Raw genomic sequence first — 18525 nt, 5'->3', positions numbered from 1 at the left:
GGGTTGGGGAGGGGACAGGAAGCACACATGTAATTATAGCCCTGGGAGGGCCAGAGGGAAGGAGGGAGGGTTCCAACCCACTGGCTCTAGGCAACAACTACAGGCACTGACCAGGAAAATGGGGGTGGGGAGAAGTGCCATTAGAAACCTAGAAGAAATGAGGCTTCTTAACCTTCTCCAGTGCCCCATATTGGACCAAACCCCCCCAAAAAAACTAAGGGTCACTAATATTAGAAGAAGTATTAGAGAAGAGGGGAAGCTAGGTGGAGCACTGGGCCCAGAATAGAGAAGACTTATCTTTGAGAGGTCAAATCTGTCCTCAGACACACTAGCTCTGTGACCCTGAACAAGTCACTTAACTCTGTTTCAGTTCCTCCTCTGTAAAATGGAGAGGAAATGGCAAGCCACTCCAGTATCTTTGCCAAGAAAATCCCAAAATAGAATAGAGAGTGGGATATAACTAACCATAAAAGATATTAAGAGAACTGACTACCAGCTGGTCAAGGGGTGGGGTACAGAAGCTAAATTCTTCTCAATGATGATTCCTAGATCCTTGAGAGCCAAGTGGAACAGTGGGAAAAAGTAATAGGTCTAGTATCAGAAGATCCGAGTTCAAATGTTACCTCTAGTGACCCAGGTAACCCTATCTCTGGGTTTCAATTTTTTCATCTGTCAAATAAGGGTATTAGCCTAGAAAATGCCTAAATCCATGATCCTGCGATCCCTTCTTCATCTAGATGTTTTCCTAGCTTAGTCTCATTTTTTATAAGGGATGTAGATGAATTTTATTCTCAGAGGAAAATGAAGATGATTGAGATAAAACCTCTTGTGCTGCTCAGAGTTTATCAAATTAATATCATCTCTGACTAACAAGACACTAGGAAAGTTTCCATTTTTCTAAGAAACAGAGAGAGGACTTTCCTTCCATTTGTTTTCTTCTGTGTAGCTCCCCCAATTCAATATCCCTTCTCACTGTCTCTTTCTATTTCCTCAAGGCTCTGTTTCTTTATTTCTGGCTATAAGGAAACAATTCAGTAGACTGAGATCATTGGCGGTTGACAAGCTAGAAAGGAAGGGGATTCCATCTATCCTTACTGGGGTTCCTTTTTCCTCACCCAGAAGTATTCCTTCCAACTCTACTCCACTAGTCCCAAATGTCAACATGGCTTTATTCAGTTTAGCAATGTTTCTTGAACCTCCTCTGCCTGGGCAACAACATACAGTCAACGAAGGATGAACCAAGTCATATCATTAAGTAGAGAAAGAATAATTACTTAGGGATAGTCAAAATCCTATCTAACCCAGTGACCTGGTCCTCATATTTCACCTTTACCCTTCTATTCAGAGTCACAAAATAATGCTGTCCTGGGCTTACTAACCCTCCCCAACGCTCCCCATACCACGGTACTCAGCTATAAAACTCGCCCCCTCTGTCTCATCCTTTATCCGTCCCCCTTCATGTTCCATCCCTGGAACATGATCTCTAAGTGGAGTGTTAGTACTCACCCAGCGCAAACCCTGAATCCGGCTGGGGGGTGTCCTGTGCTCTAGCTGCAGCTGGTAAGAACAACTCCAGGGCCGATGAATCTTTCTCAACACCATATTGAACAACGTCCCTTCCGGCACAACATCTAGGAGCCCTTCTGTGGTTGATCCTGTCAAAGCTGGGCACTCCTCACCTGCTAGCCCCACCTGCCATTGGCCCTCACCTGGCCAACCCACCTGTGACCCAGGGAGCAAGGAGAACAGGGATAGGGTGGGAGGGTGTGGGAAATCAGGCAAATGGGTCAGACTCTGGTGGTTGGGTTTAAGGTCAGAATCCCCTTCTTTGGAGACCTCTTATCTCTCACTCAGTGTGGGAGAGATGCCTGCAATTCTGTAAGAAGGTAGGAGGAGAGACAAAAAGACCTCCGGTTGAGCTTGCTAGCCTGAGGCATCTTAGATATCTTCAACTCCGGGCTCACTCAGAAAATGCTTCTTTTCCCTTTAATCCTCTCTATACTCCCAGTGGGGAAGAATTCCCTAGCTAGTCTAAAGGCACTCTTCCGGCAAGCCCTCGAAAGAGCTTTGAATTTCCTTATCATCTTCATACTAAGTCCCTCCAGATGCCCCAGAAAAAAAGCTTCCGTCTGTTCCCATCCCAGTCTTTTTCCTTTGGTTTCAGGGCGGAACACCTTTGGCCCAGTCCTCTCACCTCTCACTCACCTTCATATCCCTACGTTGAAACAGCCCCTTGTGGCCACAACCTCCTTGCAGAAGGTTGGGGTGCCCTTCACTCCCTGACAAGTAGGAATAAGAGCCGTCCCAAATAGGAAGGGGTTAGGTGGGCCGATCTCAGGTCCGGGGGACAGGGCTACTTTCCAGATGAAAGCGTTCCCGAGGTGAAGGCTGGAGTGCAAGAGGGTCCCAGGGAAGGAGAGTCGAGTGGAGGAGGATTCGGGGGCGCTGGAGGGCCCTTCAGTGACACGCAGCCCTAACACCTAGCACCTCCACCTCTGTACGAACGAAGTGCCAGCTGGCCCCGGGCGACGAAGCGCGTCCGAAGTTGGCAAAGGGCGCTGCTGAGCTGCCACTCTCCCAGGCTGGCAGCCTGAACCCATCCCCCCTCCCATTGGCTAGCCGGATTGGATGGAAGCGGGGCGGGGGAAGGAGGCGTCAGTTTAGTCTCTAAAACCTAGACTTTGTTGGAGGAGGCGAGTAAGGAAAAGGTGGAGCTCCGGGACAAATAGGGAGGGCGGGAGAGAACTGAGAGGTAGTAGAGGGTGGTTGGTAGGGGGCCATAATCTCTTAAGGAGGAGGGGCAGGAGCCAGTGAGAGGAGATACCAGCAGCCACGTGTTCGGGAGGAGAAGTGCAAACAAGGAAACTGGGAGCGGGAGGTGAGGGACGAGAGGGGGGTTTGCAAATGAGTCACAGCGGTCCCACCCGGGAGGGAAATCCGGACTGGGGCCGCTTCCCGGCTGTTGAGGGGGGAGGGAGGTTGGGGGCACGTCCTGTCTCGCATCTCAGTTCTTCGCCTCTGATCGACGTCTGCATGCAAGGGCTTAGCCCGGTAGCTCTCACTCCAGATGCCAGCACTCTTTTCTTCAGGGGATGCAGCTGAGGAAACTGAAGCATCAGATCTTGACTGACTCCGGGAACGTTGGGGAGATAGAACATGCCCGCGCGCTTAAACTCGATTTTTACTTCTGGCTAGTGTAGATCTGAAGCTTAGGAAGGCACTAAAAACCCTGACTCATTTTTCCTAATGGTTCAGTTGAAGGCATGGACTAGACACCTTGGTCTTCCAAATAAAACCTTTCCCAACCAGTCTTCATCCTCCCCTCCCCTTTAATTAAATTCAACAAACATTTCTTAAGTACCTTAGACCAAAGCAACGACTCCTCCTCCTCCTCCTCCCTCCTCCTCCTCCTCCTCTTCCTCCTCCTCCTCTTTTTTTTTTTTTTTTTTTGATTTCTATCTTTGGAAGGATGACTGGGATAACTCCCACTCTTCCTCAGATGTCCCAGTGTGAATTCTACTCAAGGTGAAATGGAATATGAGAATGGATAGAAAATTCCTTAATCACCTTCACCTTGAGTGCTTTTCAGGGACACACAGAATGGAGGCTCGAATAAGTATTATTAGAATAAGTATTAAGAATAATATTAGAGAGATAGCCCTGACCCCTCAAAGTTATCCTTAGGAGCCTGAGGGGAGATATAGTCAGTAACAGAACACTCTGGAGATCTTCTAGAGCTGGGAGAATGAGCCTAGGATATGTGCCATGTAAACATCAATAAACATAAAGTAAACATAAACATTGGGTAGCAAAATGATACAACCAATGGAATGCCAGGTCTGGAGTAAGAAAGACTTACCTTCTTTTGTTCAAATCGGGTTTCAGACATTTATTAATTGTGTGATCCTGGGCAAATCATGTAACCATGTTTGTTTTAGTTTCCTCATCTATAAAATGAGCCAGAAAAGGAAATGGAAAACTGCTCCAATATCTTTGCCAAGAAAATCCTAAATGGGGCCACAAAGAGTTGGGCACTTTTGAGAAACAACTGAACAACAACAACAAAAATCAATAAACACAAATATTTCAATATATAAATAACAGAAAGTATAATTGTATGTATGTATGTATGTGAAACTGCACTTCTATTACATAGTTTGTTTTTAAGTGTGTGATTGACTTAACACAATAGTCCTGTGCTGCTCTGATTGTCTGTATCCATTTCTGAATAATTCTTATGCTCTCTGCTGAATGTTTTAAAAGATGTTTTTATTAATGTTCCAATTTTCTTTTTTTTTTCTTTTTGTTTTGTACCACCCCTTTGCAACTATTTCATCAGAAATGAGTCTTTCCTTGTAATAAATAAACATAGTCAAGAAAAACAAATTAAAATCTGAAAATGTATGTTTCATTCTGTCTTTAGTCATACCTTCTCTACTGATGTGGGAACCATGCTCTGTCCCTTTAAAAGCATTCTTATGGTACAATAATATCTATCAGCAATTTTCTGTGTTACTTTAAGCAAGTTATTAATATCTCTAGAATTGAGGTTGGACTAGAGGACTAGTCTTGAAGGATTAGATGTTAAGACCCCTTTCAGCTCTAATAATTCTACGTTTCAGAGCAAGGAATGCCTATAAGTTTTTATATTGTATGAATAGCATCCAAATTGTGTGAAAGAGATAAGCATATGAACAACTCTGATTTTCTCTTAATTGATGCTTCTCCGGCCTAATTATGTTTTTGTGTGTGTTGAGGGGTGGAGATGGAGTGGGATAGAGGCATTTATATACAAGCATTCTCAATACCCAACACAAAGGAGAGGGAAATACAGGTAGTCCCATTTTTGTGGACTTAATTGGGATCTCAGGCAGCATCCCCACTCACTGGTCACTATTCCTCAGGCTAGAGAATATTGGCTTTTAATTTTTTGTTGTCATTCTGCACTTACCAGACTAAGTCAAACCCCTTCCAACTCTTCCCCTTTTTCCCTCACTCCCTAAACTTCAGGGTTTACTGTTAGGATGGCTAACCCGATTCATGCTTTCATCCCTAGGTTTTTAAATCTTCTCGGTGCTCAGAATTCCTCTTTGGAATTTAGATCCTGACTGGCTTTTTCCCACAGAGGACAGGTATATGGAAATTCACAGTTATGCCCTTCATGTGAAAGATAACATATAGTCAGTGAAGTGATTCAATCTGCCCCTGGGGACCTGGACAGTTAGACTGGCACCAGAGCTCAGATGGAGGAGACAAGAATAAGTTCATGTCTAAAAGAATGTGGTAGGCCATATTGACCCTATCAAAAAAAAAAAGTTTTAACTTGATTTGTGGGTATGATAATTGGAAAAGTCTGTCACCTAGAGGTGAAACTCAGAAATGACATACAGAACTGGAAACATGGAAGAATTTGAAATTAACTTCCCCTCATTTTTTTTACTGAGCTATAAAAAAATGACAAGCAGGATGACTTCAGAAAAACCTGAAAAGACTTTTATGAACTGATTCTAAATGAAATGAACAGAATCAGGAAAATTTTATATATAATAACAATATTGTTTAATGAAGAATTCTTCATTAAACAATATTGTTATTATATATATTCTCAACATTACAATGATCCAAGACAATCCCAAAGAAACAATGATGAAGCATATTATTTGCCTCCAAAGAAAGAACTAATATTGTTTGGATATATACTAAAGCATGCTATTTTTCATTTTCTTTCATTCTTCTGAATTTTCTTGTACATAATAACTAATATGGCAATGTTTTACATGACTGTACATGTATAACCTTTATCTGATTGCTTATCATCTCAGCGCAGGGTGTGAAAAGGGAGAAGAGATACAATTTGGAACTCAAACCTTTAAAAATCTTAAAAATTGTTTTAATACATAATTAGGGGAAAACAAAAAGAAATTTTAAATTTCGGTTCCGAACTCTCTTCCTTCATCCCTTCTCTCTTTATTGAGAAAGTAAGCAATTTGATATAGGATATACATACACAGTATATCCACTGTCTCCTGATTCTACTCATTTTGCATCAGTTCATATAAATCTAGTTTTTTTTAAAAAGCATCATGCTCATCATCTCTTATAGAACAATTGTATTCCATCCCAATAATATACCACAACTTGTTTAACTATTCCCCAATTGATGCTATCCCCTCAATTTCCAAATCTTTGACACCACAAAAAAGTTGCTGTATATTTTGGTAAATATTGGTCCTTTCTCTTTTACTTTGATCTCTTTGGGATGCAGACCTTCTGTGTTATTGCTGAGTCAAAGGTTTTATAAAAAAGTTTTATACTTTCCATATGCTCTCCAAAATGGATAGATCAGTTCACAACTCTACCAACAGTGCCTTAGTGTTCCATTTTTCCCATATCTCCTCCAACATTTGCCAGTTTCCTTTTCTGTCATATTAGCAAATCTGATAAGGGGTACCTGAAAGTTGTTTCAATTTGTATTTCTTTAATCAATAGTGATTTAGAGTGTTTTTTAAAATGACTATAGATAGCTTTGATTTCTTTGTCTGAAAATTGTCATTTCATATCCTTTATTGTTGTTCATCCTTTGTCTTCAAAGAGGACATGGCATTAATTGTATTATAATTAAGAGAGAGTTGTCCAATAAGTCCAATAAGCAGAGTCATCAAAGTCCAGTAGCAAGACAAAAATCAGGATGGCTAGAAGTGGCCTCAGAATGCAATTGATTTAACCTTGGCACCTTTAATCTGACCAGTCTCTAAGTCCTCATAGAACCCCCTTCAGCTGCCTTAATGGCTATTGGAACAAATTAGTCTCATCCACCCATTCTGCCAGGGGAAGTCTTTATATGCTTAAGGTAGACATTCTTCTCACTCAGCAATAAATTGAGGTCTGTCAAATACCCTCAACCTGGTTTAGTTTATCTGCCAAGACAGTTTTGCTTGAGTGTGGTTACTGTGCATGGGACAGCTTCTTGGAGCCATAGGGAACCTTTGACCATTTATCAATTGGGGAATGGCTTATTTTTTTAAAAAATGATTTTGATTCCATTATTTATATATTTGAAAAATGGGAACTCTTATCAGAAAAAATTGCTGTAAAATATTTTCATAGTTATAACAAATTTTGTGTTTTCCTTCATCCTATTTTCCCCCTGTTTATTCTATTCTCTTTTCTTTCATCCTTTCCATCCTCAAAAGTGTTTTGTGTCTGACTGCCAACTCCCTTAATTTACTCTGTCTTCTATCAGCCCTGCCCCCTTTCTTATGCTTTTCCCTTCTATTTCCCTGTAGGTTAAGACAGATTTCTATGCCAACTAAATGTATGTTATTGCCTCTTTGAGTCAATTCAGATATCAGTGAGGTTCAAATGCCCTTCTTCCCACCTCTGGCATCATCCCCTCTACAATAAAAGCTCTTTCATATCTCTTTTATCTCTCTTTTATGTGAAATAATTTACTTCATTTTACTTTTACTTTTCCCTCTCTCTCAGTGTATTCCTTTTCCTCACCCCTTAATTTTTTTTTTTTTTTTTTGGATACCAACTGATCCCATCTTCTCATATTCAATTCACACCCATGCCTCCTATCTATGTATACTCCTTTTAACTGCCCTAAAATTCATAAAGTACTTAGGAATTACAAGTATCACCTTTCCATGTTAGACTATAAGCAGTTGAATTTTGTTGAATCTTTTATGATTTCTCTTTTCTATTTACCTTTTTATGCTTCTCTTGAGTTATGTATTTAAAGTCAATTTTTCTATTTAGCTCTTGTCAGGAAAATTTGCAAGAACTTTATTTTTATTAACTAAACATTTTTTCTCTTGAAGGATCATACTTAGTTTGGATGAGTAGGTGATTCTTTGTTATAAGTTTAGCTTCTTTTCTCTCCAGAGCATCATATTCCAAGCCCTTCAATCTTTTTATGTAGAAGCTGCTAAATCTTATGCTATCCTGACTTTGGCTCCATGATATTTGAATTTTTCATTTCTGGCTGCTTGCAATATTTTCTCCTTAACTTGGGAGCTCTGGAATTTGGTTATACTATTTCTGAGAGTCTTCATTTTGGATCTCTTCCAGGAGGTAGATTCTGCAATTTATATTTTATCTTCTAATTCATTTATGATTTCTTGAAATATAATTCTGAAAAACCAGGCCTTTAAAAAAAATCTCTTCTCCCCCCCAAAAATAAGAAATTGCAAAGGTCAAGGTCACTTACTGCTTCCTGGACCATCATCAATTATCTTGACTTTTGTCTTGCTACTGGAAGGCTCTGGATAAAAGAGTAAGGCCGAATACTTTGTGCAATTCTGCTTCACTTAAATCCAATTCATGAGCACATCAACACATCACCTTCATGATGTCATTGGTCCTCTTCAAGAATAATGGAATACAGAACCGCCAATAATATTCTCCATTTCTAAGATATCAGGGCAATATTTTTTGATAATTTCTTGAAAGATTATGTCTAGGCTCTTTTTTTTTTTATGGCTTTCAGGAAGTCCAATAATTTGTAAACTATCTCCTTAATCTATTTTCCAGATCAGTTTTTTTTTTTAGTGATATATTTTACATTTCCTTCTATTTTTTTCATTCTTTTGAATTTGTCTTATTGTTTCTTGTCTCATTAATTTCCACTTGTGTAATTCTAATTTTTAAGGAATTATTTTCTTCAGTAATTTTTTTGAGTACATCTTTTTTTTTTTTTTTTAATTTGACCAATTCTGATTTTTTAGAGAGTTCTCTTCAATGAATTTTTGTGCCTCTTTTATCATTGGCCTATTTTATTTTTTGCTGAGGCAATTGTGTGTTATTCCCTCTTTGAGTTAATTCAGATAAAAGTGAGGTTCAAATGATTCTTCCCACCTCTGGAATTTTCCCCTCCATCATAAAAGCTTTCATACCATGGTGACACAGCTAGGACATGTTAAATGTCTGAGGCCAGATCTGAGCTCAGGTCCTCCTGACTTCAGGCCTGGTGCTTTATCTACTTCACCACCTAGTTGCCCTGGCCTATTTTGTCTTTTAAGGTTTTATTTTCTTCAGTATTTTTTGTGTCTCCTTAACAAACTATTAACACTTTTTTTTTCATGACTTTCTTATATCATTCTCATTTCTTTCTCCAATTTTCCTCTACCTCTTTTATTTGATTTTAAAAATCCTTTTTGAACTCTTCCAGGAATTCTTTTTTGGTCTGAGCAAGACCAATTCACATTTTTCTGGACCTGGTTGTCTTTTTCTAAATTTGTGTCTTGATCTTCTCTGTCACCATAGTAACTTTCTATGATCAGATTCTTTTTTGTTGTTGTTTGCACATTTTCTAGCCTATTTCTTTCTTTTTAATTCATTGTTAAAGTTGGAATCTACTCCCAGGGAGGAGAGAATGCTACTTGAATTTCAGGGTTATTGTGCATGTATTTTCAGAGCTGGTTTTCAGTTCTTACAAGATGGTATAATTTAAGGAGAGTTGTGCTGACTACTCTCCTAGTCTGTGTAATAGTCTATGAGTGACTACAAGCTTTCCATGTTGCAACTATGGCCAGAGTCCCCTACTTCCCTATAGTCTCATACTCCAGTGATTTTCCCCAACCTGGGACTGGGATTATGTATTATCAATGCAACAGTCCTATACCCACTGTCAGCAAAGTGACCCCTATAATCTCCTAATCGGTTGTCTGACCCTCTTACTATCTGTGGGCTAAGAGCTCCAAAAGCTAGAGCTGCTGGAAATAATTCAGTCACCTCAAAGCCTACTGGTTTGCTGGAGTATAGCCTCTGCTGAAATATGCTCCAATCTCACTATGCAATAGACCTTTCCTACTGATCCTTTAAGTTGTCTTGGACTAGAAAATTGTTTTATCCCATTCTTTTGTGGGCATTCATTTCTTTTTTTTTTTTCAATTTTGATTTTTTAAAATAACTTTTTATTGACAGAACCCATGTCAGGGTAATTTTTTACAACATTATCCCTTGCACTCACTTCTGTTCCGATTTTTCCCCTCTCTCCCTCCACCCTCTCCCCCAGATGGCAAGCAGTCCTATACATGTTAAATATGTCACAGTATATCCTAGATACAAAATATTTGTGCAGAACCGAACAGTTCTCTTGTTGCACAGGGAGAATTGAATTCAGAAGGTATAAATAACCCGGGAAGAAAAACAAAAATGCAAGCAGTTTACATTCATTTCTCAGTGTTCTTTCTTTGAGTGTAGCTGCTTCTGTCCATCATTGATCAATTGAAACTTGTGGGCATTCATTTCAAGACATTATTTTAAGTTGCTTAAAGGGGAACTCGGGTAAGTCCCTGCTTTCTTGTTTCTATCTTAGTTCCACCTCATCCACTTATATTCTTAAAAAAAAACCACTTAAACACCTGAGGCATTGGGGCTATTGTCCTTGGATCAGAATAAAAGGCAATTGTGGCACTATATCTGGTATGCGCTGTCTTTGTTGGAGGGGAATGGGATATGGGGAGGTGGGGATTTAGAGTGTCTGGTCTGTTCCTGAGGAAAGGAGGTGGCATAGTAGAGAAATTAGTAGTGTCTTATTAATATGGTAGGTACTTAATGGAGAGTCATTTCCACTGTTATCTACCTTAACTAGAGTTCATCCTCTTGACTTTCATATTCAATCATCTTCAATATAATCCTGTAGTTATGGGGACTATTCATGAGTTCCTGTGATAGTTTAGCAAGGTGAAGGTATCTTAGCATGGGCCCAGAGCTCATATCCTGCTTCAGGAATGCCCCTTGTTAATTTGTCATTTATTGTTTTGTATTTTGTTAGATCCAGTTGACTGTCCATCACCCGTTTCTGTCTAAGTTCTATGTACTAATGGACTAGCTCTGTGGGCTCTGAATCCAGATACATTTCACAGATTAATCAAAACAATAGGCATTTTTTTTTATATATTTGAATTTTCTCCCACCATTTTAAGTAAATGGTATCTTAATCAAGTAACAACACTTCTCAATCAATCAATTATAGGCTTTAGACTAAGTAAGGAAAAGTGAGAATACACAAAAAATGTGCTTAGATTAGCTGAAGAAACTCTGGGGACCCAACTCATCAGTGAGAGAAGGAGTTGGAATACTTGAATGTGCTTCAGGGTGGACAATATTTCATTGCTACTCATGTAGTATCAACAATTCTAGAGGAAGGCAAAGAATAAACTTTTATTTAATTCAATGGGTTGGGGCTTTTTTTGGTTTGTTTGCTTTTGCTTTTGTTAATCTCTATTTTCTGGTTTTCTATTTTGGGTTAAATTGAAGTTTAAATTTTTTTTTAGTTTTCTGATGATTTTTAAAAATTCTCCTAGCTTTTCCACAAATAAGAAAGTTCACCTCTTGGCTCTGAGTAGGCACTCTCTCTGGCTGTCCCCCATATCTGGAATGCCCCTCTTCTCTATTCCAATTACTGGTCTCTTTTACATCAAACTAAAATACCACTTACTATAGGAAGTCTTTCCCATCTTCTCTTAATTCCACTGCCCTTCCCTCTATCAATTATTTCATTGTATATATTTGTTTGCATTTTGTTTCCCTCATTATATAAAAAGCTTCTTGAAGACAAGGGATTCTCTTTTGCCTCTTTTTGTGTCCCTAGAGCTTAGCACAGTGCCTACCACATAGTATAGACAACTACATAGGAGTTGCTTAGTAAATGGTTATTGAATGAAAATGGCTCTTATTCTTATAAATTTGAATTATTTCATTATATGCCTCTATTTTAAAAACAAGTACTAAATCATTTTGATAGCTATTACTGTAGAATAATTTTGAGATATAAAACTGCTACACCCACTTCCTTCATACTTTTTTTTTTTTTTTAATATTTCCCTAAATTTCCTTTGAATTTTTGTCCTTCCAGTTGTATTTTTTTTCTGGCTCTATGAAGTAATCTTTTGGTAGTTTGATTGGTATGACGTTGAATTAGCAAATATATTTAAGTTGTATTATCATTTTCATTAATATTATCTTGGCCTACTCGAGGAATTAATATATTTCTACTTATTTAGATCTGATTTTACTTCTGAAAGTGTGTATATCTGTGGATAGGTTGATTACCAAGTATTTCATAATTATATAGTTATTTTGAATGGAATCTCATTTATCTCTTCCTGCTGTTTGTTTTTTTGGGGAAAGAAATATACAGAGATTTATGTGAATTTATTGTATATACTGAAACATTGTTTAAGGTATTGTTTCAATTAACTTTAGTTGATTCTAAGTAATTCATCATATTGATGCTGTTTGAGTGGTCTAGCTTCCTGTGGTCTAGAAGTTAGTGGCTATAAGAGAGATATTAAGAATCCCCTTTAAATTGGCTGCAGGTTTTAGGAGTGAAAGAATTCACTCATTCCTGAATATTAGTTGCAAAATGAAAGTTTATTGTTAGATAGAAATCAGTTTACCCAGAGACTGATTGCTATAGTGGCAGATCTATGGAAAATGGAGTTTTGCACTGAGAATGCAGTTCTCAGTGCACAGAAAGGCCTGACAGCAAAGGGAGCTGCCAAGGTCCATCTGCAAAGACTTTAGTTGATGGAAGCTCATTATATTGGGTATCTTAGTGGGTGTTGGGAAGCCCGAGCAGATCAAAACTAGTGGGGCTGGTAGCCCAAGCAAGTCAGAATGGGGGCTGGGACAAGCCTGGATCTCCTATTGGAATTCAAAGGGATGCTTTTTGACCAGGATTTGTGAATCAAAGTCCATGGCATCCTGGAAAGATTACTTGTCTGGGGAGGATATGCCTCAGCCAGGAGGGACTGGGAATCTGAAAGGAATCACAGATCAACAGGAAATACAGTTTCTTAAAGGGACCCCAACCTGCTTCAGTATCATCTACCAAACATGATAATTTTGTTTCCATTTTGCCTAGCTTATTCCTTTGATTTCTTTTTCTTGTCTTATTGCTATGGCTAGCGCTTCTAGCACTGTATCAACTTGTATTTAAAAATACGCGATCTCCACGCGATCTTCACATTTGGCGCCCAACATGACGGAGACTGAAGAAGTCTCCGGTGACTAGGAACTTGGGTGAGTATTGTTAATAGACAAACAGGGAACTTATTTTCTTAAAAACTTAACTAGTAATCTTTCTTTTTGGCTAAAATGGGACAAATGCTAGCTAAAGACTCTCCACCTCCACCCCTACCTCCTCCTTTTTTTTGAAAAAAGCTCCAACATGCTCAAGGATATAAGGAACATTGGATCCACTTCCCTTAAGAGATCAAGTTGGGCGACAAAAGTGAAGATTGCGTATTTTAAAATCAGCCAGAGTCAGGAATTCAGGTTAGGGGAAAATCATCAGTCTTTATTCTCAGTGAAGAAGGATCGGAGGTGGAAGAGAATTGGCGATAGCAATGTGTGTAGCTGAGTCAAGAAGCTAGCTAGACCAGCAGCCACATGACCAGCAGCTAGGAGTATGGAACCCAGGCCCAATCTCTCCCAGCTTTTCTTCCTGTCTCTCTCTCTGCCTCCACCCACCCAAATCGTCATTTCCTATATAACACATCAGGACTTGCACGGAGAGTGGGCAGGACCATTCTTTATCCAATCATATATATTAATAGAGTATAGTCCAATTACTATTTAGCCTCGCCTACTTGGGACCTCAGTGCATCAGCTCAAACCTCAGCCCATTACATTTCTCACTTTCTTTTATTTTAGAACACAGGTGGTCATGCCATCCCTGACTCCTCAGGGAAGTCAGAGCCCCTAAGGGGAGGTGATCACAGCCTCCCTGACTTCTCAGGAAAGGTGGTGAAAGCACTAAAAAGGAGATGATCATGCCCTCCCTGACATCTCAGGAAGGGAGATGAAAAGCACCAAAGAGAAGTGGGGGTTGCTAGCGGGTTTCTGGGCTGAAGGGTCTTATTATGCACAAACTCATCAGCATGGGAGGTACACGTTAACATAGCATACCAGAGGTATTAGGGGATGACTCTCCCACAGTCAGTGAGACTGATGTGGTGTAACAAACATGAATTGTACACACAAGTAGCGGAATAGCAAACAATATAAATCAACATGGTGTTGGAAAAGATCACCAGAAGTCCTAGAAGGAGGGTATAAACAACAGTCACACATACATCTTCAGCAGCAGAGATAGTCCAAATCCAACATTGTCCCATGTCAGGGAATCATGATCCCTGAGTTTTTGAAGTCCGCAAAAGTCTTTTTGGCTATACTTATTTTATTTATTTATTTATTTATTTTTTTATTAAATAACTTTTTATTGACAGAACCTATGCCAGGGTAATTTTTTACAACATTATCCCTTGCACTCACTTCTGTTCCGATTTTTCCCCTCCCTCCGCCTCTCCCTAAAGATGGCAAGCAGTCCTTACATGTTAAATAGATTACAGTAGACCTTGATACAATATATGTGTGCAGAACCTAACAGTTTTTGTTGCTCAGGGAGAATTGGATTTAGAAGGTATAAATACCTGGAAGAAGAACAAAATGCAAGCAGTTTACATTCATTTCCTAGTGTTCTTTCTTTTGGGTGTAGCTGCTTCTGTCCATCCTTGATCAATTGAAACTGGTTAGATCTTGTCTTTGTTGAAGAAATCCACTTCCATCAGAATACATCCTCATACGGTATCGCTGTTGAGGTATATAATGATTTCCCTGTTCCTCATTTCACTCAGCATCAGTTCATGTAAGTCTCGCCAATTTTCTGTATTCGCCCTGCTGGTCATTTCTTACAGAACAATAATATTCCATAACATTATATACCACAATTACTCAACCATTCTCCAATTGATGGGCATCCATTCATTTTCCAGCTTCTGGCCATATAAAAGGGCTGCCACAAACATTTTGGCACATACAGGTCCCTTTCCTTTTTAGTATCTCTTTGGGGTATAAGCCCGTAGAGACACTGCTGGATCAAGGGTATGACAGTTTGATAACTTTGGGGCATAGTTCCAAATTGCTCTCCAGAATGGCTGGATGTATTCACAATTCCACCAACAATGTATCAGTGTCCCTGTTTTCCCACATCCCTCCAACATTCTGTATTATCTTTCCCTGTCATTCTGGCCAATCTGACAGGTGTATAGTGGTATCTAGAGTTGTCTTAATTTGCATTTCTCTGATCAATAGTGATTTGGGAACACTCTTTCATATGAGTAGCAATAGTTTTAATTTCATCATCTGAAAATTGTCTGTTCATATCCTTTGACCATTTATCAATTGGAGAATGGCTTGATTTCTTATAAATTAGAGTCAATTTCTATATTTTTGAAATGAGTCCTTTATCAGAACCTTTGACTGTAAAAATGTTTTCCCAGTTTATTGTTTCCTTCTAATCTGCCTGCATTAGTTTTGTTTGTACAAAACTTTTCAATTTGATATAATCAAAATTTTCAATTTTGTAGTCAAAAGTGATCTCTAGTTCTTCTTTGGTCATAAATTCCTTCCTCTTCTACAGGTCTGAGAAGTAAACTATCCAAGCTCTTCCAATTTATTTATGATCTCATTCTTTATGCCTAGATCATGAACCCATTTTTACCTTATCTTGGTGTACGGTGTTAAGTATGGTCAATGCCTAGTTTCTGCCATACTAATTTCCAATTTTCCCAGCAATTTTTGTCAAATAATATTTTTCCCAAAACTGGGGTCTTTGGGTTTGTCAAATACTAGATAATTAAGGTTATTGGCTGTTTTGTCCTTTGAACCTAACCTATTCCATTGATCAACTAGTCTATTTCTTAGCCAACACCAGATAGTTTTAGTAACTGCTGCCTTATAATATAATTTTAGATCTGGTACAGCTAGGCCACCTTCATTTGATTTTTTCCATTAATTCCCTTGAAATTCTTGACCTTTTGTTTTTCCATATGAACTTTGTTGTTATTTTTTCTAGGTCATCAAAACAGTTTTTGGGAAGTCTGATTGGTATAGCACTAAATAAATAGATTAGTTTAGGTAGTATTGTCATTTTTATTATATTTGCTCGCCAATCCAAGAGCATTTAATATTTTTCCAGTTGGTTAGATCAGACTTAATTTGTGTGGAAAGTGTTTTGTAGTTTTTCTCATAAAGTTTCTGATTTTCCCTTGGCAGATAGATTCCTGAATATTTTATACTATCAGCAGTTACTTTAAATGGGATTTCTCTTGAATTGATGTTGGATTTTGTTAGTGATATATAAGAATGCTGATGACTTATGTGGGTTTATTTTATAACCAGCAACTTTGCTAAAATTGTGGATTATTTCTAATAACTTTTTAGTAGAATCTCTGGGGTTCTCTAAGTATACCATCATATCATATCATCAGCAAAGACTGCAAAAGTCTTTTTATGTGTTAGGGAATCCAATGATTCCAGCAGATTTTGAAGTCCTGTAACAGTCTTATCATTTCTCAGAGAATCCAATGATTCCTGAGAGTTTTCAAGTCCTATGTCTCAGAGAATAATGATTCCTGAGGGTTTTGAAGTCCAACAATCTTTGATGTCCATGAGTCAAACGCCATAATTGCCACGTTTTCAATGGTGACACAATCAGCAACAGAACCACCGATATTTCTTGGGTCTTCTCCTTTGTTTCAGGGTCTGCTTTGTATTCTGTGATGGACAAGGCAAATATGGCTCGTTGGCACCATCTGGATTCTTTCCACTGTAGAGATAAAGCAAACCTCTCCCAAAACAGTCTAGTCCTTTTCCATTCACCACTTTCTGGTCGCCCAATCAATGGGATTATCTAAAGATAGTGGAGTTAGTCCGGACACTGACTTTCCGTGGGTTATAAAACCTGTCGGAGCCAGTGAATCTTGTAAAAATCAAGAAGTTAATAGTATAAAGAGCTAGATTTAGAAGTTCTCTAGGGTTACCTGTGGTCCCCTTTCTTTTTTTTTGGAGGAGCGCCTATATCTCTGTTTCTCCTCTCCACTATTGCCTGTCCTTGAGGATTGAAAGGGCCGTGGTGTGTAAATCTATACTGTGCACAAAAGTGTGCAAAATGTTTCGAAGTATAAGCAGGACCATTATCTGTTTTTATTGCTTGTGGCACACCATAATGGCAAATGCTTGTGTGAGGAATTAGTGACCACTGCTGTCTCTTTGCTGCGGTATTGCAAAAGTGAATCCCAAAAGGTGTCTACCCAACGAGTATGAAAGACAGACGACCAAAAGATTTATAATGGGTCACATCCATTTCGATTTCATTGGGTCTCAAACCACGAGGGTTCTTCCTGGAAGCAGTGTAGGGGTGGAAAGAAGGCAAGCCGACAGGTTTTTATGCTCCTAGCTTCCTCTCTTGTTATTCCAAATTGTAAACGTAATGCTCGAGCAGCCTGATGATATTTAGAATGAGATGCCTGGGCTTCCTGGAATAAAAGGGTATTGACCAACATAGTTAGAAGGCTATCTGCCTTTGAATTGCCATCAGATATGGGACCTGGAAGTCCACTATGAGAATGGAATTAATATAAGATCTTTCTGGATGCTTTCTCACTTGCTCTTGAAGTTTCTTAAAGAGCTGATATATATTAGAGGCTGCAAATTTTATTTGGTTGTGGCAATTTTTTTACCAACCACTGAATAGGCCAAATCAGATATTATATTTATGTCTCCTGGATAATTGTTAGAGCTAGAATGATCGGCAAATTCATTCTGTCTGAGTGGACTGAAAAGGAGTTCTGACTACTCTCTTTATAGTTAGATCATGAGAGTACACAGCACAAATATTATGTTTGGATGTATCCGTGAAGATAGTTGGTCCTTTAAGAGGAACTTTAGAAACGTTTTCTTCAAGAATCCATCGCCAATTATGTAATAGTCTGGTTATCTTTAATGGAGACCCATGTAAAATTTGGAGCCATGGCTAATAAAATTTGCCACTCTGAGATGGTCTCACAACACACATTAATTTGTGTATTGGTATAAAAGGTATATATCTTGTCAGGTCTTATCCCAGATAATTGCACTGCTCGCTTAGTGGCCTTTAATAAAATTCTAGCCACAAGCACTAGGTAGGGTGTAAGGCTTTGTTCTGGTTGTGCCGGGAGGTTCACCCACTCTATCACACTGTCTCCTTGATGAAGGACTGCTGTGAGTGCCTCTTGTGTGGCAAAAACTGATATCTCCAAGGGTTTTTGAATGACTCTTTCAACCACATTGATAAAGCCAGTTCAACTTCTCTCAAAGCCTTTTGAGCTTCTTTTGTAAGCTGGCGTGGTGAATTTAAAGCACTGTCTCCCCTTAAAATGTCATATAATGGTTGTAACTGATAGGTAGTCAAACCTAACACTGGTCGCATCCATTGGATATCTCCTATCAATTTCTGAAAATCATTCAATGTGTTTAGCTTTTCTGTTCTTATCAAATGAGAATTAACATTTAAACCACATATTAAAGTTTTCAAAGCACTTTATAAATTTGAACTTCATAACAACCTTGTGAGGTATGAGATTTTTATTACCTCTATTTTGCAGATTAGGTACATGAAGTAAACCTAGGTTAAGTGACTTGCTCATAGTTATCCAACTAGTAAGTATCTAAGAGAAGATTTGAACTCGGGTC

The 18525-nt window shown here is 38.7% G+C and overlaps 1 protein-coding gene across 3 annotated transcripts in view; it reads right to left on the bottom strand.

Annotated features, from left to right (window-relative positions):
- The window catches only part of RAPGEF3 (Rap guanine nucleotide exchange factor 3), a 30440-nt gene extending 28603 nt beyond the window's left edge, over window positions 1–1837 (bottom strand). For 2 of the 3 annotated variants that reach the window (XM_031938052.1, XM_031938053.1), the window contains exon 1: window positions 1507–1837. In XM_031938052.1, coding sequence (XP_031793912.1) covers window positions 1507–1602 — 96 coding nt within the window. In that variant the 5' untranslated portion in view covers window positions 1603–1837. The remainder of the gene's footprint in view (window positions 1–1506) is intronic. The other variant, XM_031938051.1, reaches the window with a different exon arrangement.
- Between the last annotated feature and the right edge of the window lie 16688 nt (window positions 1838–18525).

This window comes from Sarcophilus harrisii, chromosome 5 (genome assembly GCF_902635505.1).
Source record: "Sarcophilus harrisii chromosome 5, mSarHar1.11, whole genome shotgun sequence".
NCBI classification, from domain to species: Eukaryota; Metazoa; Chordata; class Mammalia; order Dasyuromorphia; family Dasyuridae; genus Sarcophilus; species Sarcophilus harrisii.
Note: the sequence above shows the minus strand (reverse complement) of the source record. Positions and strands in the feature narration are given on the sequence as shown.